At 41.1% G+C, this 26003-nt stretch overlaps 1 protein-coding gene across 4 annotated transcripts in view; it reads right to left on the bottom strand.

Annotated features, from left to right (window-relative positions):
* Positions 1 to 26003, bottom strand: part of TNC (tenascin C) — a 74697-nt gene that overhangs the window by 5967 nt on the left and 42727 nt on the right. For 2 of the 4 annotated variants that reach the window (XM_052814799.1, XM_052814800.1), the window contains exons 11-19: positions 22140 to 22412; positions 19826 to 20098; positions 11536 to 11808; positions 5906 to 6028; positions 4512 to 4655; positions 3203 to 3322; positions 2613 to 2756; positions 1639 to 1769; positions 526 to 658 (exon numbers count right to left, since the gene is read on the bottom strand). In XM_052814799.1, the coding sequence (XP_052670759.1) occupies positions 526 to 658; positions 1639 to 1769; positions 2613 to 2756; positions 3203 to 3322; positions 4512 to 4655; positions 5906 to 6028; positions 11536 to 11808; positions 19826 to 20098; positions 22140 to 22412 (1614 nt within the window). Of the gene's footprint in view, positions 1 to 525; positions 659 to 1638; positions 1770 to 2612; positions 2757 to 3202; positions 3323 to 4511; positions 4656 to 5905; positions 6029 to 11535; positions 11809 to 13284; positions 13558 to 15843; positions 16120 to 18457; positions 18731 to 19825; positions 20099 to 22139; positions 22413 to 26003 lie in introns of all 4 variants that reach the window. The other 2 variants (XM_052814802.1, XM_052814801.1) reach the window with 2 other exon arrangements.

The raw sequence follows: 26003 nt of genomic DNA, 5'->3' as shown, positions 1-26003 counted from the left end.
TGGAACAGACATGCCGTGCAGCATCGCGAAAACCAATCTCAGAAAGAGGAGAAAAAAAACCTGCCCAGAAATTCATCTCCTCGGACCACTGAAGTGATCTGTGTGTGTGTGTGTGTATGTGGTTTGCTTCATTTCAACTTAAAACACTGGCTTGTTTTAACAGCTTGCTATGCATCAATATAGAGGTAAATCAGGGTGTCAGTTTGGATTTTAAAGAGTAATGTTCCTTTCGATATTTTACACAGGAAAGGCAGGCTGTTTCATCAGAGAGAGGACTATAGAGGTGATGCTGATGGATAAAAAGAAAAGAATTTCATCCTGCCAGTCTGGGGAAAGCAGATGACACTACAGCTCAGGGGGAACAGGGACTTTTGCACCGACACTGCAAGCAAATGAAGTGCATACTGACAATTGGATTAAAAATCTTCTATGAGGTCTGTGTCTGCTTATTGCAGAGCTCAGCTCTGTCCTGAGAGCAGTAACTTATATGTTATTACAGCTGTGCATATGCTCTAAAGTCCTTACTTGTGGTGAAAATAGTCAGGATTATTTTGCTCTTCAGGGACCTGTTCAGCGCCTGGAGTTTCACCGTGTACTGGGTAGATGGGCTCAGCTCTGTCAGGCTGTAGGAAGTTGTCTCAGGGTTTAGGATGACTTCCTATGGGGAGGAGAAATAATACAGGGAAATCTCAGTGAGAAAATCATAATGACCAGAACTGTTACATATTTTAGTTTGTCACATTATTTTTTGTGGTACTTATTTATGGTATTTTTAACCAACTAAATTATTTAATACAAAACTTCTATCCCTCTAAGATTTTTATCAAGCTAACTTTCTTTAGAAGTTTGAGAAAAGTTGCCTGGAAATGAATGTTTACCATCATAACGTATAAGCTATGTGGTTTAAAAGCAAGTCAGCATAAAAGTTTACATGCCTTGAACATACGCATTTTATAGACGTCTCTGTGAAACTCATAAAAAATTGAGAAGAATCACCCTTTAGGACAAGGAAATGTCATACTCCAGTCTCCAGAAGGCTGTTTTTCTGTAACTTTAAAAGACTGATTTTCAGTATGCTTAGGGAATTTGCCTTCTTGAAAACCAGAACCCTTTCTGATGTACCAGGCTCGGCATCCAAACTTCTTTGTCATTTTTGCTGGGATTCACCTCATTCATATTAAAGCATCTAGTGCAATCTAGTTATGGAGGAACATAATAAAATTATTGGAGAGCAAGAGGCACTTTCAAAGGCAATTCATCTTGCTTTAGACACCTCACTTGCACAGGGATGGATTCTCCTGAGTTTAGAAAGGAAAATCCTGTTCTTAAGGATGTGTGAGTTTATTTCATGAAACAGGTTTGGAATGAGGTAAAATAGTTGCTTGTGCTTTTATCCATATTGTGGAGAGATGACTGTCAAAATTCAGGCTGCAGTTGAGCTTCTGTGTCAGGGTATAACACAGGAAAGTACTTAAGTAGGTTTTAAAGGCATTTGTGTTCAAGCTAGCACCGAAACAGTTACTTAGTATTTTACCATGTTAACTTAAGGCACATGATCATGTTCCATTCCTGGACACTTCAGAGCATCTCTACTGCCCAGTTTTGAGGCACCTTCTGGTTTGGTTACAAGTGCTATACCTTGACTCTGCCATCAATGGACTCGTAGATCAGGAGATAACCAGAGACAGGAGCACGTGGAGGCCTCCAAGTTATCACAGCTGTTTCTGACTGAACCTCAGTGGCACTTAAATCTTTTGGAGCATCCAGTCCTGAAGGAGACAACAGATCAATTACAATCACATCTATATGGAGTTTAGTACAGGCTACCGTATGGGCAGTATATTAAAACAGGCCAGAAAAACAAACTTCTCCCCAGAAATTTGAAATTAAAAAATATTTCAACCTAAATTTTGTGATTAAAAAGTAATTTTCCCATTGGAAATTTTATAATACGGGTATTTATTTTATCTAAGTTAAAATATTGGCTTGTCTTAGGCACTTTCATTTATAAGCAGTTGCATTGAAATGTCTTTTCAAACAAAATTGTGCCTTTCATTATTTCACACAAGAAGACAGATTGGTATTTACATATTCCCAGGAAGAAAAACTTTGGTTCCAATGATGCCTCTTTTGAATAGGAAAACTTTTCATACTTGGCCTGGCTACAGCTTCCCTTCTCCACTGTAATTGTAACACCGAATTTGTATGACTCAGCTCTTGTATGTCCAGTTGTCTCTAGTTATCACCCTTGACAAGTCAAGTAATAGTCAGGAAAATGAGAAACATCCATGATTTCATTGAGGCTAATGGTAAGTCATAAGTATGAAACCAACTGGATACCTTCAGCATTGGTACCCCGACATCAGCCCCCAAAGAAGAGTTCCTGATCCTGCTTTGTGTGAGAATCTGTAGAATTGGTGACAGAAAACCACCTGCTGGGTCAGTCACAGCAGCCTTCCACCAGAGAAAATTTGGTGCAAATATTATCAAAATTCAGGTTTCTAGTAAAAAAACCACAATGTGCTGGCTGACTTTATGGTATTAGAGAAATGTAAACCAGGTGGGACGAGAAGAGATGGCAGCTCTCCCTGCCGTGTGGTGGGACATAGCACCTGTAGTAAACTGGGTGGAGAGGGTCTCGCTCTTCTGCGTGTCCTTCAGTGCATGGACACTCAGCGTATACTCAGTTGCAGGTCGAAGGCCCTTCAGGTCATACTCCACAGTGTTTCCTGATACCATCTGAGTAACTTCTGGTTCTAAGAAGAAAACACAGAAGAGAACAGGTCCCTGCATTATTCAGACATGTCATGATGTACTCAACTCCATGCTCCACTCAGTGATATTTTTTTACTAGCTGGGAGCAAGCACAAAACAGTAAAAGCCCAGAGCCCGTCTCTGCTTACAGCTATGCTGAATCTGAATGAACACCAGAGTCCTTTATCTAAAAGTTTTAGCACTCTCTAGTGTTCATATGAATTATAACACCATCTTTTCTTTTCAAGAATCTCAGTTATCTCTGTTCATGTCTGAATTGGGAATGCTTGACTAAAATGATCATTTTAAAAATGCTTCTAGTGAGGCATCTCCTTCCGATAACAGCCCCCCGCCATCCTCCTGGAGTCACACTGCTGCACCCATTTCTGAGCATCTCTCAAGAGCTGTAGCACTGTCAGCTCCCTGACCCATCACTAATTCTTCTCACCATCCTCAGAAGTGTAGGAGACAATGTAATTATCCACAGCAGCGATTGCTGGCTGCCAGGTCGCCAGAGCCTCAGAGTCTGTGATGTTCACCACTACTAGGCCTGACGGGCTGTCCAGAGCTGAAAGAAAGAGAATAACAGATTGAAGGAATCTGACAAACATTCTCAGCTCTGTGCAATGCTCTTTTGTAAATATAGGATATAAAATGCACAAACACTGCTGCTTGATGCAGCTTTTATGGTCCCCTTTGGAATAGTGGAGCTCTGCAGAAAAGACGTCAGTGCCCATAAAGAGACATCAAATGCCTCCACTGGAAAGGGAGGTCAATGCGTGAAAAGATTAAACACTGGGAACAGACATAACTAAGTACGTTCTCAGATCAGTCTTGATATCATCAATCTTAACGGCTCTGTCAGAGCTGACATATTTCTCTCAACACCCTCAAATCTGGACTGCTTTTTGGAGCAAACTCAGGAGAGAGCTGGGAAAAATAACTAATGTGACGGCAACTGATAGCCACTATGACCTTCCACCAGCTTGCCCTGCATGTTTAAAAATAAACCAATCAAACAGCCAGCCAACCAGTCAACATCCCCACATGTCCTGTCTTGCTTCCTCATGGGAGTCTATTCTGCACAAAGTTTTATGCTCTCCCTGAATTGGGATAGATATCTGTCTCCAGTACAGCTGGAATGGGTTATAAATTTCATTATATTATCCAGCACTCATCATCTTGTTCCTTGCCTCAGTTCTCTGAATGCTTGTCAGCCCCCCCCCCCCCCCCCCAAAAAAATGAATCAATTGAGACTGGCTGCAGGGTGGGCTCAGAAGAAGCATAGTGGACCCTCATTTCCTACAGGGATATTTAAAGCTGTATTGAAGAAATACCAGGAGAGAGAATGTTTTTCTACTTAGGGGACAGTCTGAACTTGGGAGATGTCGAGTCTGAGTCCACCACAGAAACTGGTCTGAACTGTTCAGCTGAGCTGGCCATTTGCTTCCTCATCTGTGAAATGGTATTAATTAAACTTCTGGTTTTTTCTGATGTATTAGGACTGTAAATACATGAATTGTCTCTGTCTCACTGCAGGTTGGTTCAGCACTTAGCAAATGGGAGCCTGATCAAACTTACAAGTTCTATACTCATCGGAAATACAAAGATACAAAGAAAGAGTGGCCAAAAACTTCCTACAGTTTGTGCAGACAGCAAAAACGGGATCTCAGTGGGTCTTCAGCTCCAGTTCCCGAGTCTCTCCTACAGCACAGACAATGCATTTGAAAACCTGCTATTTCCTCTTTATATATTACCTGTTTTCAGAGTGCCAGAGACAGGTTCACTTTCTTCAAAGCCTTTCACAGAGATTATACTAACATTGTAGTCTACACCTGGGACTAACTTCACCAACTTGGTCCTTGTCTTGCTTCCATCGACTGTAACAACATTTGGAATACCTAGGATGAAGCCAAATGCCAAGAGATTAGTGACACAATACTCCAGTAAATGCTTGAAGGATGTGTTTCAAGTTAAAGACATGACCAACAAGGACATACTTGTACAGGAGGAGGTGAATTTTCCCCAGTTAGTTACAATCACCGATGTCAAAGGGCAGCCTCAGGAAAAAATACGGCTGCCATGACATCTAGATCTAAGACATTGGTTTGTATTCATTCTTAGTGGCATGCCAACAGTAAGAAAAAATTAACATCTCTGTTCAGAAAAATGTAATTTTACAAATGAGATGTAAGGTGAAAACACGGCACTCTCTACGTGGAAGTTCATACACCTGTGAGGACGCAGTCTAGATGTGCTTTGTTTCTGGTAAGGGCTGGAAGTTTCTCCTTCACCAATCTCATTTCAAATAAATATATAGTATATATTATTTTAAGAGGTGCTGCATGTGTGGGTGAGGACTTAGTACCCATACTTGTTTCAAATTCTGCGTTTATTCCAGGAAAGCACTTAGACAAGTGCCTAACTTTATGACTGTGAATTGCTCCCTTTCTTCTGTAGGATCACTATAGATTTAAAGTTGCATGTGTTCTTACATACTATATTGTCTATAGGCCTATATCTTTACTTGTCTTAGTCAATAGCATGTCTTTTATGGTCCTGACATCTGTAGTGTTTGCTCTTTAGCTGTTTCCTTTCAGAGGTGTCCCTAAGTTATGCTTAAAATCTGTTTAAGTATAGGAAGTTTTTTAAGCTGAACACTAAAACAGAGATATAATGGATGGAAAGAAACAACATTGGGGAGTATTAAGAAAAATCACTGTCTTGGAAAACTATTACCACCATGGATTACGATTATTATTTCCAAGGGTCATCTTTTCAAATATGCTTAGCTCATAAAATGCCTACAAAATAATGTGACGGTTTGGCAATAAATCCTTGCTTAGCAGGCTCAGTGGGAACAGAGATTTTTGTGAATGTGGCCCTATTAGGGGTACAACCATTCCAGCATCTAGCTCTGAGCTCCCTTACAAGTCTTGTCCGTGGGATGTGGGACACTATGCTCAGACAGAGGTTGGCTACCGCGACCATGTATGCACACCCACATTCCTGGTCAGCAGTTTGAAGAAAAAAGAGATGATCTGTGTAGGATCATCTGGGAGATGCACTGAGAGATGGATATCAACACAACAAACTCTTTCTGCTCTCCCTTTTACTATCTTCCTCCCCGTCCCTCCTCGCAGTTATTCACCTCCTGTGACAGGGACATAGGAGATCCGGTAGCTCTCCACGCGGGTGCGAGGGGGTGTCCAGCTGACTGTAGCGGAGTTTTCCGTGATGTCAGAGAAAGAAATTCCCTTGGGAGATCCAACAACTGTTGGTGGAGAATAGAGAACAAACAAACGACATAGAAAGAAAAGATAAATAATTTGTCTATCAGTCCTTAGTGCTGGAACACTGATTTGTCTTATCCCTCTTATCCCAAGAGCTGATGCTATCAATATTCTGTCCTAAACAACACTAATGCAGAGAGTACCACACAGTTAATGGTTTTATTACATACTGACAGCAACATTCTATTTGGTCTAAATTTTCCTTTTTCAGTAACTTTACAGCAGCGCATAGCTTAAAAAATACCTGAGACATATATCTACATATCATGTACACAGAAGTAACAGAGGTTTCAGTGTTACAGAAAAGTATGGAGGAATATTTACAGGAATACTATTCTATTACCCAGGAGTCATTGTATTTATCATTTTTTCTACCCCAGTTCCACTTGGATGACTTTTAGTCTTTCCATTGAGTCTCGGAGCCCTATCTGTGACACACAGCAATAGCAGCCCTTAGCAATGGAGAAGTGTCTCTTCCTGAGCATAAAGTTTCTACTATAGAATGCCTAAGAAAGACCTGGACTCAGTTGCCTGAGTTCATCAAGGGTCCATCCTCTCAAGCACTGATTGCCTGTAACTTCTCTTGGCTTCAAACTAGAAGTGACAAGATTTTCTTCTTGGAATCTATCTGAGACCATTGTTTTTATTAGGTACATTCAAACACATCCACCCAGAGGACATCCAAATACAACCATCATGAGGAAGGCACTTGTGGTTCTGCTGCAGCTCTTTGTCATACAATCCAGCCTTTCCCTGTATAAACCTGAGCACTACATTTGCCCATATAAGTTAGATGAGTAAGCTAGGCAAACAAAGCCCAAGTTTTGCCAAAATCACACAATCTTAAGATGCAAACCAACATGTGACCCAAACATTCCAGTTTAAGGCCTAATTAAGCTACTGCAAAACAAGCATGGAAAGGACTTCTAGGAGGACATAGTAAAGAGACCTGCCACTTCAAAGTTTACATTGAGCATCTCACTTCCAATTTTCTTTTTTGACTGTAACCAAAACAACCCTGACACGTTAAAAAAATAAACAGCCCACACAGAGTAGGCCATTAGCACAAATGGGAGAGATAGCAAACATTGGCCACATTAAGAGTGGTGGAGACAGGCTGAGGGCAGGGGAAGGGGGGCAAGAGAAGAAAAAAAGTGACCGTGCTTGAAATAGCTTGGAAAGAACGTGTCTGCAGGAAAGAAGTCAGAGGGCTGTTTGTTCCATGTGTCCCCAAAGCTCTAGCAGCAATGCACTAAATCAACTGAAAGGCAGGGAAAGAAAAACAACTGAGCTCTCAAGAGAAATGTAAATTATTTCTCTGGAGCTCACTAGACATGTTGGGTTTGTGGGGTTTGCTCACATGAAAAAGCCAAAGAAAGAAAGAAAAGAATTAAAGATAATGAAGAAAGCAAGGTGGGGTTAGTAAAGCTACATTGTACACAAATTTGCCACTGATTTAGGTACAGTCTATAGGAAACAGAGCATAAAGAAAACTTGGGAAAGAGAGAGAAGTGAAAATCACATTGCTTTTGTTTCATATTGCGGGTGCTCTTAGTGACTGGTGAAAAGTGCTAGTGATGACTCTAGAGACCAAAGAGGTGGACCAGCACTTGGTTTTCATACACACAGGGAATTTCAGCCTTTCCCAGAAAATAAAGCACCCAATCCATCCCACTCGGACTCTGCTGTGCACACTGCCATGGGCTTCATGCTTGTTTTCTGTACCAGGTGAACTGCTGCATAACAAACAGTAGTAAAAAGAGCCTTGACTACGTAAGAGTTCCCCTTCCCCAACTACCCCAACTGCAGCTACTTTCGTGGGAGCAAACCTGGCAAAGAAAGTATAACAGACCATCAGAGCAAGCATCAGTCCTGAAATGAGTCCCAGAGATGTAAGAGAGTGGTACCTTTGAGCACAGGGAAATGAAAAAGGAGCAAATGAAATCATCTTCTTGAGCTACCTGAAAGCCAAAATTAAGCAGGCATAAAAAATGGCCAGCATGTTTCTGTCTTGTCATTCATAAAAAGACTTAGTTCATCTGTTAGGCAGATACAGGTAATTAGCATTATCCTCCAGCATTATTCCCCATTAGTTGTATGAGAGACAGAGAACTCCCCTGTGAGGTTGCTAAAGCACCCATGATACCTGAGTAGCTGCTATTCTTTGGGGATTTTTTTTCTAAAAAATTGTACTTTTGTTACTAACAGACTATAGGAATATGTTCACTGGCTTTCTTTTTCTAAGCAACAGGAAGCATCAAGTTGCATTTATCATGTATAAAGAGCATGTGAAGTGTTTTGTGATCCTCTCAGATGGAAAATGCTGTCACAGTGTGGCAAAAGACCATTAGCAGAAGAGGTAAGTAGCAGCATGAGACCCACACTTCCGATTAAGGATATTAGGTGGCACACAGCTGTGTTGTGGTCCCCCAGTGAGGGCTGAATCACACCTTAGCAGACATTCTACAGATTAATTTCCGAAAAACACCAACTGTCCCTCTGAAAGCAGCAGTGGACAAACTCCCTTGTGCCAACTTCGTTAGACACTGCAGGTCTGTACGATGCTGCCTCACATTACAGTGATTTTACCGTTAATGTTTTCTATCACAGCAGAATTGATGGTGAAACGACAAACAGACAAATACAGAGAGTAAGGAGAGAGGGTACCATTGTCACCCCAAATAGGATAACCTTTTAACAGCATTATCATCAGTGGTTCTGGGGAAAACCTATTGCTGTTCACTTGTATATACAAGTAAATAATGGAGGAAGAACTACTTATGATGGGTGTGGGAAGATACAACTTCATTGCCAGGTCCCATGCCCAGCAGTTTCACACCACATTCCTGGTGTGATGGGAGCAAGGAAGATCATCTCAGCCTCTGGGCAAGTTACCAGCTGCAGGACCAACACAAGGTACATGGAGAAAATGGCAAATGCCAGTCCTGCCCTACTCAGCCTTTCCTCACCCAAAGTCCATGGCTGTCACTAGATCAACTGCCTTGCTGATTTCTTCTTAAAAGAGAAAGGAAAGGAAACCACAGAGGAGGATGAGGCAGCAAAAGGTGAACACTGCAAGATCGTTCCTCACAGCAGGTGGGTGGTTTGCTGTACAAAGATAAGAGGTCAGACCCTCAGAGGGGATTGCTTGGCAATGCTCAAACCAGATTCCCTCAGCTGCACCAATTACACCATTTGTGGACCTGATCCTTGAAGACTGCGTTTGTGTATACACGGGTACATGCCCAGGGAGGGAAGAAGGGGAAAGCTTGGATAATGGATAATAGATAATGGATAATGGAGTGATAAATACAGAGAAGGATTTCTAGTCTAAATTATTTTCCTGCCTTCATTTCCATGGTAGGGTTTGGTTTGTTTGCTGGTCTGTTTGCTAGCTTTGTTCCAACTGTTATTTTACTGTCTTCTCTACTAAAGCTAAAGACTGCCTAGCTAATTTATTCCTTGCTCACTTGTATCTCGTACACATGCCAGAATAAAGCAAGGCTGAATATAAGCCTGAGCTACCCCCTTCAGGGATAGAAATGTTTCTTTGCAACCATACTGGAAAAGCTGTAAATATACATATGTTTGTCTAATAATCAACTCCAAAATAAGAATCTAGTGACATGCCTTGGTGGCCCCAGCTACCCAATGTAGTGTAACCTGCAGCCCGAATTATTTCACTGGATTTTTGTGGCTCCAGCTCTATTATCAATTATCCATGGGCTATTTACATCTGACAAACATCTTTTGGGCTATTTGCTTCAATAGGTGACGTGCTAAATCTTGAAAGAACTGAATAAGAATGTAGTCATGAGGAAAATGATAACTCTTAGTGGTTTACCATAAATATCCTGGAAGTCAGTGAAAATGGAGACATGCCGCTAACAAGTGCAGTTGACTTTAAACATCCCTCTACGTTATGAGTCAACCTGCATGGGAAAGGCGGTGTGCGATGGGCGCATGTTCTGCTTCATGTAAATGTCTGGGTGAGTGTATATATGCCCTTGCTGTTTATTCAAGGGATGCGATGGCAGTCAGTGGAGCTGGTCAGAAATGTGCCTTTCCATGCTAACAACTGGCACCACAGACATTAAGGTGAATCATGAGGCCATGCTCTTTCAGGAAAAGCTGTTCAATACTGAGTTATTGTTGTCCCTTTTCTGTGTGTTGTCTGGAGTACACTGCTACAGCTGAGTAAATGCCTCTTTTATGAATTTCTGTTGGCTTCCTCACACACTGAACTTACCTGTCCTCTTCTAATACCCCTCCTCCCAGAATTAGATTGATTTGAAATTACTATGTTTTCATATCAGCAAGCTCAAAATTTTTAAGAGAGACTTTGGGTCACAGGACATTGCTTCATTTGTTTTAGATTTAAATACATTTCAAAATGAAACCATGATTTTGGTGGAAAAAAAATAGAAAATCTTCATTCAAAAGTGCCAAAATGAAATGCTTCAAATTATAAATATTTTTTGTTTAAATTAATCTCAGGAATTCAACCTAAGCCTTGAGAACTTTTTACTTGACTAATATCTGCTTATTTTCACATAAAAATAATATAAGAAAAAATATTCCAGTTACAAATAGCAAAAATTTCTTTCTTCTCCCTGGCACTGAGAAAATGATGCTCTGTTCTAGTGGAAATTTTTTAGAAACATATATAGGTTTAGGCGAACTTCAGACAGCAGACCTTTGCAGCTATGTTTACAATGTTTCTTCATTAGTGTGAGACTATGAAATGCAAGAACTCCAACTTTGTAGAATTGGCATGCTGCAACTGAGGATTAAGGCTCTGGTATTTTTAAAACAAAATGGCATGAACTGGCAATCATACCTGCATGTTTTCTTCTGGATTATTTTACCTGGGTAAGTCACTAAGCTAATTTACATCAGAATTTTTGACATACAAGAATGAGAATATAAAGCAACTTCTGCTGAGGGAGTTCAAAGCTTTGATTTTGCAAGAAACTCAAGTTTATTTTGAATTATCGAGCACGCATTGCTCCTGGTAAGATCCTGGTAAGTCTGAGTTAATTGTGCTTAGTCCTTTGCTGATCAAGCCATAAATAAACTTCTCAATAGCTCTGGTAAATTCATTTTGTCATACCTCTTTTCTAGGGAGGTAAATTGTTGTGGAGTTGTGATACGTAATTAGTTCCAGGAAATCACTGAAAAAGGCTGCTACAGAAACAATATTTCTTGGCTTTCAAAGGCAGTGCTTTAATTGCTAGACTCTGCTGCCTAATTCCAGATCATGAAAGTAATTAAATAAAAACCATATTAAATAGACAGTGATGAAGCTAAGGAATGTGAGATGATTGATTATAAATAACTACACCCCACTGAATCAGTAACTAGGATAAGGGACATACAGGAGACAGTTTGAACAGCTCAGTAGCAGCTCAAGCTGGCTATGAAAAGGAGAGAAGCTGAAAGAAACAGGCATGAACATGTTACGCTTTTCCTACTGCAAAGACAATACCTGTGGTTGCTACCGCATTTACGGGTTGGGAACGCCGTCCACTGCTAACTCCATAGAGCTCAATTTCATATTCAGTACCCTCTTTCAGCCCTGTTATATCCTGGGTGCGCTCATGGCCTGGTACTATTAGTTCCAGTGGATCAGATTTCCTTTTGGTATCCCTGATTTTTAGAACAAAACTGTCGAAAACCCCATCATCTGCAGTCCAGGACAGACGGAAGCCATCTGGAGTAGCATCTGAAACCAGAAGGTTGTCGACCTCCGGTTCTGCTTCTAAAAAAGGAGAAGATAGCAGTAGGAAAAAGAAATGATTTTTTTAATCAGTTCATTAGAGACCTGCCTGAGGTCTAGATATAGCATACTGCAAGAATCCAACCACAGTTCAAAGAAAGGGAAACAATCTGCCAGCTATTGAAAAAAAAAAAAAAAAAAAAAAAGAGTATTAGCATTATACACATACTGAAGAAGATATATGTGAGTGTGTGCAGGCCCATTCAAACTTTCACTCCTTAATAGCAAATCCACTGCATGGACATACACCATTTGCCTCTGACATGCAAAGTTACACATGCTAATAGTAAGTTTCATGTGCATTTCTCCCTTGCTACCTATGTGAAACCTTTATGTACAATAAAAACAAGCTCTTGTTATAGAACTGCAGGCATGCCTGTAGTATTGTCAGGTCTCTCTCTGTTAGGAGGACAACATAGAAGCCACTTGAAAGAGTCCTTTTCTTCATGCAAAACCCTTATTTCATGCAGTTCTGGCATCTGTGATGCTTCCGATCAAATGAATTCTTTACTTTGATATTAAACAAATGTTGAAGCAGCAAAGGGGAATCATGAAAATTCATATGCCTTAAACAACACACTTAAATCCAAATGCAAGACCTACTGTCTTTAGTGAAAGAACCCATTCGAGAGGATCCCAGGAGCTGTAAGTTTACCTGCAAAATATCTTTAGCTCAGTATGGTCAGGCATCATTACCTACAGAAATGCTAGTGGAGTGGTTACTATCTTACAGCATCTCCAATGCACTTCTTTCTTCCACAGAAAGACATTACCACTTATTTTCTTGTGAACCTCTGATCAGGTAACCCCCAGCTTTACTGCTGCATAGTCAACAACATGCAAATGAGACTTGATGGTTATGGGGCTAGAGAATCAGCCTGCAATGATTTTTCAAGAAAGCTCAAATGCTGCTGGAAAACAGCAGCTATGATGAGGTTGAAAACATGAGCTAAGGCTTTCTGGAGAGAGATGCCAACTTTATGGGTGGGAATGATAGCACTTGATGGTCTGTGGGTGGAACCCACACAGAGAGTGAAAGAAAGGAGGCCATGGCCAAGAAATCCAGTATGACTCTTCCTGAAGGTCCTGTTGGTTGGCAAGTTGGGGAATGCTGATGTGCCCAGCAGTTGTTAACAAGAGGAGCTCCCACATGCAGCCATTTTTCTTTAAAGATTTCGGTTAGAAGTACCTGCATGACCATACCAGAGACTTTCAACCCACATCATGCGCCTCTACAGGGTCCCTCATAAAGACAAAAGGGAAACATCAAGTTAAAAGGAACAGAATTTCATTGGTGAACCTATCATAAATCAGGATGAGTTATGTGTAGCCACGATGCAGAAAAGGATGCAAAAGCCAAGGTCTGCTTTGCAAATGGATTACATAAAACATCTTCCATGTGAGAGGAAAAGCAAGAAAGAAAGGGTGGAAGAGAAAAATTTGTTCACATTAAAATACCTGTAACTGCCAGAGTGCTTAGGGGCTTTGTTTGGTGCCCCTTGGCAAAACCATAAAGCATAACCTCATAGCCAATGCCAGTAATAAGGCCTTTAAGCTTCAGTTGCCGCTGGGCTCCTGTAAGGAGGAACTCCTGTGGGTCCAGCAGCTTGCCAGAATCCACCACGACTACTAGAAAGTTGTCAAAGGCATTCTCCGATGCCATCCACGACACTGTGAACCCATAAGGGTTAATATCAGAGACAGTTAGGTTTTCCAGTGGGGGCATGGCCTCTAAAAGAAGGGAAGGTGCAAAAACACACACAAAAAAAGAAGCGAAAAACATTGCAAATTAGAAAGTTTCACAGATTCCACCAAACATAAATCACATTTTTCCCCAAAGTATGGATCTAATAGAAGTGCATAGCCAGGACCACAAGACTAGGATTTTCAACGGAGCCTCCAGAAGCTAGATGCTCAATTCTTAATTTTCATCAAGGGTGTCTCAGCACCTCATCTCACAAGCTCCATTGAAATTCCTTCCAAGCTCACTGTGTAAGCACATTTCTTCTGTTACACATGCACTGTAAGACAGTTATAATCAAAACTGGTTTAGAAATGCTATGCGTAAAGCTTTAATTTCCTTCCACTTTTGTCCACCATCAGTGCTTTAAGGACAAGCCTCAACTTTGGTATTCACAATTCCTGTATCTTGCTTCTTTACCTTTCTACTTCACGTGAATATCTCCAGCTTTTCTTTTCAGTGGTGGAGGGGTCAGAGATGCCAGAAGGACTGCCAGAAGCAGGACACTGATCAGTCAGGTCATAGCCAGTGCAAGTACTAAATACTTGCAAGATTGTTTTTTGAGGGGGATAGGAGAGAAGCCAGAGTTTGCACTGGCTAAGGGCTGGGGCTAATGACTGCAGAACAGAGCAATAATCTGTCCAAATTGCTTCATAGGCAGCTCTAGTGTGGTATGTTGACAACTTAAAGAAATTCCAGTGAAGGATCTTTTTTTTCACATCAGCATGACATCTGTCAAAGTTTAGAGGCTGTGGATCAACTCCTCAAAACTCTCACCAAGTCTCTGAAAAAAAAAAGGCCAAACTTTCACAAGATAGTTTCTCAGTGTATTTTGCTCACTCAAAATCTGACAAGTCAAATAGAAAGATAACTGGCTTTGCTAAGCCCTGGCCTTGATCCTGGATCCCAGGCATTGCTGGTATTTCTCTAAGTTATTTGACCAACCTTGCTATGTTGGCTCAGGAGCTAACTCATCTGATCTTCCAGTCACTCAAATTCCACTACTTAAGAAAACACCAGTTAGTTAAACACAGAACTTTTTCTGGGAAAGGGTTTGGGGTTTGGTTTTGACATTTCACAACTGCCGAAATTGATGTTGTTAGAATTTGGCATAAAAATTCCCTCCTAAAGTTTTATAATTTGGAAGTCCTTATGTTTTGATGTTTACATGTATGGGTGCCAGAGATTCAGCTCTAATTTACTCAATTTGGAGACACTTTTGTAGTTTACTTGCTTCTAATCAAGCAACCCCAAAGATTCACATTTTGGGTTGGTCTCTGGGAGGGTGGGTAAACAAATTAAGAGCCCAAAATGCTGAAATTGTTTTCCTGGGATAGTTGTCGAGTGACACCAACACTCTAAACCCAGCAGGTTTATGTGAACTGCTGGCATATCCTTCTGCTGTGTAGAGTGCGCCACATGTTTACCTAGCTGTGGGAAGCTTCCTCTCAAAATACCAATGTCCATGGTTTATTTTCAAAAAGGAAGCATTTGTGCTCTGGTGGAGTAAAAGAGCAGGGGTTTTGAAAGGAGAGTTGCTCAATTCTGACTGTGTGACTGAATGTCATCAGGGGGCAGACCAGAGCTGGTGCAAAATGCAATGATTTGCCTTAAGGAAAATGATCGTGGATACTGCCTTTCACAGAAACTGACAGCCCAGATGCTGTGAGGGATGCTGCTACTGCAACTGGTGTGCCCACTGCATGTTAATGAAGAGAGGAGAAAAAGGAAAAGGCCTCACTTTCTCCATTAATCCTACTTAGGGCATCCACATGTCTATGTGACAAGCCCTAGTAGCACACACTGGCCACTTAATACATAGAAGGTGAACTCTGTGGCATTTATTCGATCATCTAGGAGGCATGTGATATACAATCAATTTCAGTCAAAGTCTGGCCAAAATATTCAGACATAAGGGATGTGTTGAGGGGATATCACAGGACAGGAGGCGTTCTAAAATCCAGTCCTCTCTGGATCCTTCAGATGCAACTACTGAGTATTAGGCAAAGTTCCCCCTCAAACTTCAGGAGTTAAAAAAGATTATTAGACATGGGAGAAAGACTCCAGAGGGCTCTTAACTCACTTTAGTACTCCTCCTAGAAATTTTTTTTAAGGTCAACATGACTGGTCTGACCCATCCTTGCACTAAATTTGCGAACAAAACCATTGTTGCTGGACAAGATATTCAGTGCTGTAGAGAGTCTTTTTTTTTTATCCATACGGGAATATGTATTTTTATAAGCCAATAAATAGACTCCAAACCTTTAAGCAGGTACCTGTCATGACAAAAGCAGTGAGGGGCTCTGTGTGAACACCTGCATTGGTGGTCCCCTTAATGTTAATGTCATAGCCAGTGTAATCTAGCAGGCCTGAGATGTGAGCGCTGCGAGCACCTCCCGACACCGTAAGCTCCTGGGGTTCATGTGCTGCATAGGAATCTCTAATGTGTATAACAAACTTGGCAAAAGGCCCATCTCTTGTGGTCCATGAGAGGTTGAAGCTGTCAGGGGTAACGTTTGTGAGTGTGAGCGTGCCCAGCTGTGGCTCAGCCTCTGAAGGAGAAAGGAACACAGGTGAAGACACAGCATTACTCCGCGGGGCTGGGAGAATTAGCAGTGGAGGTTTATAGATGCTTAAAGATAAGGCTGAATGTTTTAGCCTTGTTTTGCAGTGGTTGAAGGAAAAAAAAAAAAGGGGGGAGCATTGCAAAAGCTATTTTGTAAGGTTTTGGAAAGAAACCACTGAAATTAGTGCTGACTTTTAATTTATTTTTCCATTCAATTTTCTTAAATAAACTCAATTTTCCTAATGAAATGTGGGCCTGATTTACAGAAGCACCAACAACATACAGTCCTGTGGTAAAACCATAGAAACTGCAGGAACTCCCACTGGGAATTTGATGGGAATACAAACCCACAGCAACTCCAAAGTAGATAAAGTAGGATTCAGGCAGGAATTAGGTGAGTCCAGAACAGACGTCCTTGAAATCCCAGTTCAGCTTCTGTTTAGTGTTTCTGTTGCCTGGAGTTCTAGATACTTTTCTTTTTGGACCCTGAAGGTCCAAATGAGGGGTTTCAATCCTAACAGTGATTATTTCAACACTAATCTCATGCCAAAACCTCCCTGGACTCCACAGATAAGGTGTTCCTTATTCTCTGATTAGGCACAATCAGAGAATATCTAATAGACTGAATCAAAAAAACCCACAACACTGCTGTTGCTCTCCTTTCTGACTGTTCGGTGGTCAGGGCACTTACTTAAAAAGCAAAGACTTTCCTTTTCTGCTAAAGGAAATTAAAAACCACATCTCTCCCCTGCCAGGGGAGAAACTTGGCCTTCAGGCTATAGGAGGGGGAGACCTCCTTACCCATCCTGTTTTAAAGCTATTCCATTTAGCATAAAATCATTAAAGATTCATTAGAGCACAGAGAGAGCACAAACATGACCCAGCAGTCAGGTGGTCAGAGAATCCTGTGTCTGCTGTCAGGGCTGATTTTCTATTTTTTCTCTTGCCAATTGAGTATAAACCAAGAACACCTTGGGAAATGCAGCCAGTGAGATACAGGAAAATAACTATGTAAGTGATTCATGCTGGGAGAAAAGTAAGAAAGATGTATCCCACTGACAAAGAGAATAGTGAAAGAATGAAATCCTTTTCTTAACTAAAACATGAACTGCTTCAAGATGTTCCAACTTTTACTCCCGTCCCTCATTGCAAGGCTTTTAAATAATAGTCCACCTTCTTCTCTGGAATTGTCTAGGAACAGGTGAAGCCAAGTGGCCCCAATTAAGGACACATGCTGTTGTCATGCTGTCAACCAGTGACCATCAATGCCTTCATGACTGACAGTGAAGATGTCACCATGTAAGCATGGTACTTCTGAAGACAGGAGAGGAGAGGAGAAAATATCCGCAGAGCAAACAGGCTTGGGTGAAGAACCCAGTGAAACCGAACATGGAGCCATCAGCCCCGCATGCAGGTCAGAGAGGACAAACCGATCCTTTCCAATCTCATTCTGAAATGGCCACATTCCTTCACATGCCACTTGCATCCAGTCAGGCACGTTCACATCATGACATCCAGACTCCAAAGAACACTACATGCAAAATAGGTTGAAATTATCTCTTCAGGCAAGTCTTAGTGATCTCCCGCCATCCTGGAATCACCATGACCATAGGAAAAGCTCTGACATCCAGTCAGGTCTTAGAGACTCAAAGGTAGCAATGCAAGTGACAGAGTGGTGGACTGACCATCAAGAAAGGGTGAACTTGCTTTTTGAACCCTGCTCTTTGCTGGGAACACATAAAAATACTGGGTAGAGAAGAACATCAGAACCAGCACAAGGGGCCAGATCAATCCATGCAGTTTTGGTTGGTCATTTAGCATGCTGCATGAAACTTCCACAAGAGATCCAAATGTCTTGGAAGACATTTGGTTTTAAGAATGAAGAACCAAAATGGCATGCAGGTGCCTCTCCAGGCTCATAAAGACATGAAGGCTTCCCACCCACAACAAAGCAAGTGAGGATGGGATGAACAAGAACTTTAATCCAGATCAAGTGCAAAGATACTCTGTGGAAAATATTAACCATCTGGAGCAAGTCAATTATATATACACAGAACTTGCAGATAAGTGTATATATAAGGAAACCAATCACGGTTTACTACTGGCTCCCTTAATGCTGGGGGCACTTTTTCAGCCTCTTCCATTGTCTCAGATCTCTTTTCCCAAGCGCTCTCAAGCCCAGTGCATTTCAGCCTCCCCTCATAGTGGTCTCCCTATAATTTACCAAAGGAACGATGAGTTGGAGCCATGTTTTAGAGCAGTTCGGTGGAGAGCAAAAGAAAGAAGAGAAAAAAGCAAACCTGGAAGGTGAAACAGTGAAATACCTGTGGTTGCCAGTGCTGTCAAGGTCTGACCACCTTGCCCATCAATTACACCATGGAGCTGGATGGTGTAATTAGTGGCAGCTTTGAGGTTGGTGACTACATAGTGCCGGGAGGCCCCTGGCACTGTGTGCACCAGGGAGTCCAAAGGGAAGTCAGAGTTTCTGACTTCTAGAATAAAATGGTCAAAGGCATTGTCCTGTGCTTCCCACGTGAGTGACATGCTGTTTGAGGTAGCATTTGATACAGTGAGTTTGCTAAGGAGAGGTTCCTGTACTATGGGAAGAAAAACAAATGGAAATGTATTGCAATTATTAAGACCCGAAGCAACAAAATAAAGTTGAATTCACATGAGCCACAGGTCACAAAGATCATCTAGCATTGTGTTTCTCAATGTTTTTCATACCAGCACCCTTGCAGTCACTCTGCCCATGTTATCCATGATTCAGTAAGGATATTCACAATCTGCTGATGCTAGAAACTGCAACTCTGTATTATCTGATCACTGATATTTGCTATTCTGCTTAGCGTCATTGACCATGTTAATCTATTGCTATGACAAATTTTCCTCTAAGATCATGTCAGCAGGCAAAATTTGGTAGAGATATTAAATGATCACAATGTGAGCTATTATCTGCCTACTATGAGAATGCACCTTCCGCTTCTGTAGTCTAGTCCTGTCCTTCCACTTTCATACTGTAATTGGCTAGAGCACATCGAACATTTGACTTCCCTGTCTTTTCTGGAAAAAACATCAACTGTAAAACCTTGAGATGTGCAATGTGCCAACAACTAAATGCCTACCTATTTCATTCACCAACATCAAGTCAAATGGACTCTTTCAATCTCTCATGCAATGTAAACTAAATTCTGAAGTTGAATTCAAGCAATGCATCTGCCTTGTAGGAGTCTGCTGTCAGACTGAAATGTGCCTGAAATCTATTTAGAGAACCAGGATAAAAACTGTATCCAGCTTATCTGAGAGAAATAGTATCTTCTCTGTACTGTGTGACAGATGCAAACACATGTTTCAAGGCTAACATAATGAATCATCTCCCACTTCGTTCTTGGGAAATTTGTTTTGCTTCTCATCTGTGTCAGAGGTTGCCCCAACCTTAATGTTTGAACAAGAGCAAACTTATTGTGTGAATGAAATCACATCACAATGTGATTGACTGACTTTGATGGATGGGATGGTGGATTAACATTCACAGTTCAAAATGTCTCCGGCAGGTCTTCCTCAGAAAGTGTTAAAGAATGAGGTAGCGGATTTGGTACACTGGTGGGCTAGCTGAGGGCAGGGAAAGGGGCACAACCTGTAAGGAAGAGTTAGAAGAAAGGAGAGTTAGCATTGAGGTAGGTTTTATATACCTGTTGTAGCTGCAGCACTTATTGCCTGTGTGCGGAAACCATGAGAGATCCCATAGAGGTAGACAATAAAATCAGTGCTGGGGGAAAGCCCTGAGATATGAGCAGTTCTTGAATTGCCTGAGATGTTGAACTCCATGGACTCCAGCAACCTGTTAGAATCAATAATTTCAATAGTAAAGATGTCGAAGTCCCCATTGGTGGTTGTCCAAGAAAGGTTGAAGCTTTCAGGAGTAATGTCGGAAACGGTTAGCTCACCAACTTCTGGGTGCACTCCTGAGGAGGGAAACAACATTGGTCAGAAGGGGACAGCCCTGTACCTCCTCCTGTTCAGAAATGCCGTGCTTCTCTCTGCTCATGCTGGCAGTGCTCCAAGCTGCCACTGGAGAAAAGGGTTTGCATAAAAGCTTGCTACAAGCAGACAGGTACTAAGGGGAAGAAATCAAATGAAAGTATCTCAAAATGTTAATTAAGAAAAAAAGAAAGACAAAGAAAAATAAGCTTTAAAGCTATGGCTATTTCCCTTTACCTCCAGGAGCAGCCATGCATCTTTGAGGTCTGGGCATGAAAGCAGATGCAAAAGAACTTTTCCGAATGCCCCCGGGGGCATTCGGAAAAGTTAGCTTCCAGTTTTAGGAAAAGCTAAAACTAGAGCTATTGCTTTATCCAAAGGAAAAGGTTGTGTTTTCTTTGCTCTTCTACTTTCCCTTTCAGCTTAAGCCTATGAAAGCTGGCATGTAATTCTGGAGCTAGAGCCAAAATGCAAAAGTGATAGCTGCCTTGGGGTTTCTTCCTCTCTGTAGACATCCCTGATGCGTTACAGGAAAGCTCAGAAAAATCTGACAATTGGAAGTCCCCAGAAGGGAAAATTTTGAAAAGCTGAGCGCTGAGCATGACCCAGAAAGGGAAGGGAAAACCTCAGCAGGGCATCTTCTCCTGTTTTCATTAAGTTAACAAAAAGAGAGAACATTGCATATTTAGGCAGGACACCCATGATGTCTGTTTTCTTGTTTGTCCCTGTCCAGCCTCCTTTGTCTAGCAGCATTTCTCTATTTTCAATTAGCAATCTGCTACCAGCTCACACTCGGGACTGTCAAAGCACAGGACTTCTAGCTGCAGTGGGACACAGCCCAAGGCAAGTACCTTGTGCCAGACACGCTTCTACCTAAGCCAGGCTGCTTAAAGCATTATTGAAACAAGTTAGCTCTACTGCGTTTCATGTTTTAATTCTGTTGAGTTCTTATGTGTACTTTTATCCCCTTCTATGCTGGGTAATATGTGCTTGGGGAAATCAAATATGAGCAAGCTCTGGCTATCTTACAATCACAGGAGGTTGCAAAGGTCTGTAAGGAAGCCCAGAGGCAGGAGATACTGTCTACAAGAAATTATCTGAAGGAAGAGCCACTGGTGCCCCTTTATTGTCAATTAATTCATGCCCTGTTCAATACCAATGATCATAACACCTGATTACCAATGATCATGACACCTGGAAGAATCAGTGAGGCATACAAAGCTCATGATAAGCTCTCATTTAAAACTGCCATCTTCCACAACATTGGCCAGAAATTTTTTTTGTGGCTGTTGATGAGTTTCATGCAACTTTCTGATAATGCAGGCCTTACTTTCCTTCTTTCAGGTCAGTTTTATGCCAGGGTAGTTCTGCTGAAATTGTTTTTCTTGCATTAAATCTTTTTTAGACCAATCAAACTGTTTAACAAATTTATGTGGTTTAATATATGATACTACTCTTGCTAGGAAATAATTTGTGTTCTTTTCTATATGAGAACATATAGAAGGTGTCTGTCCTTGCCCTTGAGTCAGATGCACACAATATACCCCTGAGTTTGTATTTACACAGAAGTTAGTGCTTAATTTCAGAGGTAGCTTCTGAAGGCTAAAAACTAAACATACTCTCAGGCTTTGATTATCTGGGCTATGAAGAACAGATTTTTTAATAATTTTACAAGGCAACGTGAGCTTTCCTGAGCATGTACAACAGCCAGTTGGGTTTTGCTGTTAGTGTTAACCAGCAGAAAAGTGAGTAAAGGGAAAAAACCAAGCCATTCTGAGGTGGGGGAAAAAAAGCATTCCTAAAAGAGAAGGGCTCCATGGGGGCACTGAGACTCTTATTGGAAAGTCTGATCATGAGACATTTCCATGCCAGAGATGTTCAGCCAAGCTTTAATGAGTTCAGTGCACCCCATGCAAAGCCAACCAAGTGAGCAAGCTTTGCCGAGCAGTTGCAATAGCTCTGGCTCACATCCCTGTCTGCAAAGAAAGGGAGCCATGAGACTGAATGAGTGACTTGAAAAGGTACCTGTCATGGTTTCAACAGAAAGGGGTTTGGTCCTGTAGCCTTGAATCACACCACGAAGCGTGATGTTATAAGGTGTGTTGGCCTTGAGACCTGTAACATTCACAAAGCGCAGTCCGCCTGGGACTGTCATATTCCGGGGTTCTTCGGGATTGTCAGACTCCTGCACCTGAATGATAAAGTGCTCATAGGCCCCGTCGGCTGCTGTCCAGGTGAGCTGGAAACCATCCCAGCCAGTCTCTGATACTGATAATGTTCCAAGCTCAGGTTCCTCCTCTGAATAAGGACAGAGAGTCAATCAGTTACTCAGATTACAGACTAGTGGTGATGACGTACTATTTAATGATGTTCCATGTTAATGAATTCACTTGTAATCAGTGACACGGAGATGCACTCACACACACACATTTACATTATCAGCTGCCCCAGATAACTTGTAAAAGCTCTTCAGAGACATGGCAAGACAGAACAGGAAGAAAAGGACTGTCATAATAAATAATAACCACATTAATGCCAAAAGACTGCTTACAGAAAGCAGCATATAGACTATCTTATAGCTGTGAGTGTTTTGCCAACATTAATTACAAGTCCCTATGAGACAAGCAAGTATTACTGTAACCACTTTACTGCACTATTAACAACTCAGTGTTTGCCATTATGAAGTGACTGCGAGTACTGCAATAATACTGTGAATACTGCTGTAAGGGTAGGAAGACACTGAGTTTAGAGTAGCTGGGAATCAGATGTCTATGCTTTTAATTGTGTCCACATGAAGGATGCTATTTAATCTTCTAAACAATTTCTAATCCAAAACAATAAAGAAGGGGGAAATTCCTCCATGTCTGCATGTCTTCAGTTTAATGGATTTGTCTTCCTTATATTACATTATTCTGTCTACAAAACCTTCCTGGGGGCAGAGAAACTTGGATTTTCAGAGTTACTGATATTAATCTAAAATTGAAATCTGCATTCATAGAAATTAACATTCTCATAAACCATCACAGGGGTGGTCAAGGAAGTTGGCAACCATCAGAGCTAACTCTCTGATGCTGTTAAATCTGAAAGTTTAGGTCATTTTCTGAGCAAGAATAGAACTCCTCTGTTACAGAGGAAATACAACTAATTCCTTAAAATCAGCAGTCATTTGGGAAAATAACAGAGTAATACCTGTTTTTTTTCTACATGGAAAATCTTGCTATATGATCTATCATTGGCCTGTGGACTGCGGTGACTTTCTAGCACTTTTCTTATTTATTTGCATTGTTGACACATCAGCATTATAATAAAAACAGAGTCTATCTGAATAATCCCAATCTGCTGAGACTGGGAATTTATATGAGAGATGATGCATGAAGGGGAATGGATCTGATTTGTCAGTTGTAAACTTCAACTTTAAGCTTTATGCATATTTTAAGGCAGTAGATAAAGTGGTCCTGGAATAAATGAAAATTAGGCTCAGCAACATTACTCATATAAATTTTCCCCCTGTAAAAGCAGAGTGCTTATTGTATGACTGCTGCATAGCCTTATTTAGATAGCTGGGGTTACATTTTCAGAGGCTGAGCACTCATAGATCACAGACAATTATCTTCAGTGGGATTCACTAATGTATAATAAATTGCTACTAAGGAACACAAAAGTTTTTACAAGCTTTCCCCATCCTGTTAGAAAGGAAGGGATTGTTTATGAAATAACATAGTGATGTTCAACAAAAAAAAATGCATGAATCCAGAGCTGTTTTGCTTTATCAGGAACAGAAATGAGACTCATTGAGGCAAAATATGAATCCTGTCAAAACAGTACTGTTCAGCTGAAAAAGAGAGAGCAGGACAGAAAAGGAACTGGTTGTATCAGAAATAATGATCTTTTGGTGGCAACAGAAACAAACAAAACAAACACATTTCCTTAAAATGAAAATGAAACTAAACCAAAAGTTACAATAAGGTAAAATCTTTTAAGCAAAAGCTTGATTATAATATGTAATGCAGTAATCATCACAGCTTAAAAGCAATTCAGATTTCTCTGAAGAGTGCTTGGTTTCATTCGCCTCCAAGATGCAGAGTCCCTTTTCCTCCCATTTGTTTCTCATGCATGTCTGAGATGGTAGTGCACACAACCCCATCATGCTTTCTAGGGACCAAGGGATTCTCATACAAAATCATGCACCAACTTGGACTGTTGGAGACCTCCAAAAGCCTCATCCATAAAGCATCCAACATACATGACAAAACAATGACAATGTCATGGCAAATGATATCAAGGGATGATGTTTCTTACTTAAAAAAAAAAAAGAGAGAACAAACCATTGAGAGATAAGACTGCTCTAGCCTTGTAGTAGGTGTGAAATAATCTGTATGTTTCTATGTAAATATTTTATCTCATGTTGTGAATTTGGTTTTGGGTGATGGATGGGTACAGTCATTAATCTCCAGCTAGGTTCTCCAGATATGAACTTACACACTGGTACTTTGATCATTATTGAACTGAGCCCTGTGGCTATAGGCCTGTTTCCTCATGAAATTCATGTAATAGGGATAAGAGGTGGAAGTTTTCAGAAAGGTATGCTCCCAATGTGTTACAATCTTTTTTTTCCTCTGACATCACCTCTTCCATGCCAATGCTGCAAACTGCAACCTCCTTGCAATCTTTCTTGTGTTTGAACCACAATCCAGATAAAAACCTGTAGCATCTTGCTATTTCCATGTGCCTTGTAAATAGCAGATGCATCAATGTCTCTCTTTGCATGCAGTTTGAAAAGAGAGAATTGATGCTACATCACCTTGAAAGCTGCACGGGGCATTGTCCATGCTGCACCACTCAAGGGTCTCATTCCATAGCAATAAGAGTTTTATCCCGTGCAAAAGGAAGAAAGAAAATAAACAACTAAGAAGAAATGCATCACTCACAAAGCCTAGCATTTCTGCAGTGGAACAGCAGTACGAAAATGAAGTTCTGTATTTCAAAGCAGAAAAGGAACATATGGCTAATGAATCCACAGAAAATACCTGTAGTAGCTAGGGCTTCCAGGGACCAAGAGAGCTGACCTTGAGTGCTTCCATGGAGGTTAATCTGGTATTGTGTGCCAGCTGAGAGATTGGTAATCTCTGTTTCTCGATGGTTTCCCGGCAAAAAGATTTCCTGTGTTCTGTTTAAACTGGACAGGTCTTTCAGAGTGATAAAGAACTGATCAAATACCTCATCCTGTGCTGCCCAAGATAGGGTGAAACTACTGAAAGTCCTGTGTGTTATATTAAGGTCATGAAGAGAACCAGTGGCTTCTGAGATGGGAAGGTCAGTGGGCACCAAAAGCAGAGCATGAGAATCAGTGCCAGGGTTTGTTAAATAACTTAGCTCTGTAGGTGCAGGACTGGTAGGATTAAATGACGTTTCATTGATTGATTCTCCGGGTGTTGTGACTAGATGTGCTAAACAGAGGTAAATTACAAGTTAAAATTTCCTGATAATAAACCCCCAAATATACCAACAGACAGCTAACATCTGCTACAAAACCGTTTGTGTGCTTTGCATTAAAGAGCTCTAAGAACAGAGAAAACAGATGGGTACTTCTTTTTTGGAGACTGAATCCAGGCCACAAGCAAAGGTAGCATCATCAAGTACAACATGGTTCTTACGCAACCACGCTTACTAGCAGATCCAGAGCAACAACCATTAAACACAGAGATGAGCTGAAATGCTTCCAGCAGAGAAACGGGCACATCCTCAGTAGATGTAAATCAGTACACTTTGATTCCCTCCAAAGAACTTTGCTAATTTACACTGGTGAGGATTTGAACCCCAAGTGTCTCAAACATGCCTTTTATCTTTGCTACAGCACATCAGTTATTGCTTCTGATACAAACCATAAGC

Source organism: Harpia harpyja, chromosome 19 (genome assembly GCF_026419915.1).
Source record: "Harpia harpyja isolate bHarHar1 chromosome 19, bHarHar1 primary haplotype, whole genome shotgun sequence".
NCBI lineage: Eukaryota > Metazoa > Chordata > Aves > Accipitriformes > Accipitridae > Harpia > Harpia harpyja.
This window is presented reverse-complemented; position numbering and strand designations above follow the sequence as displayed.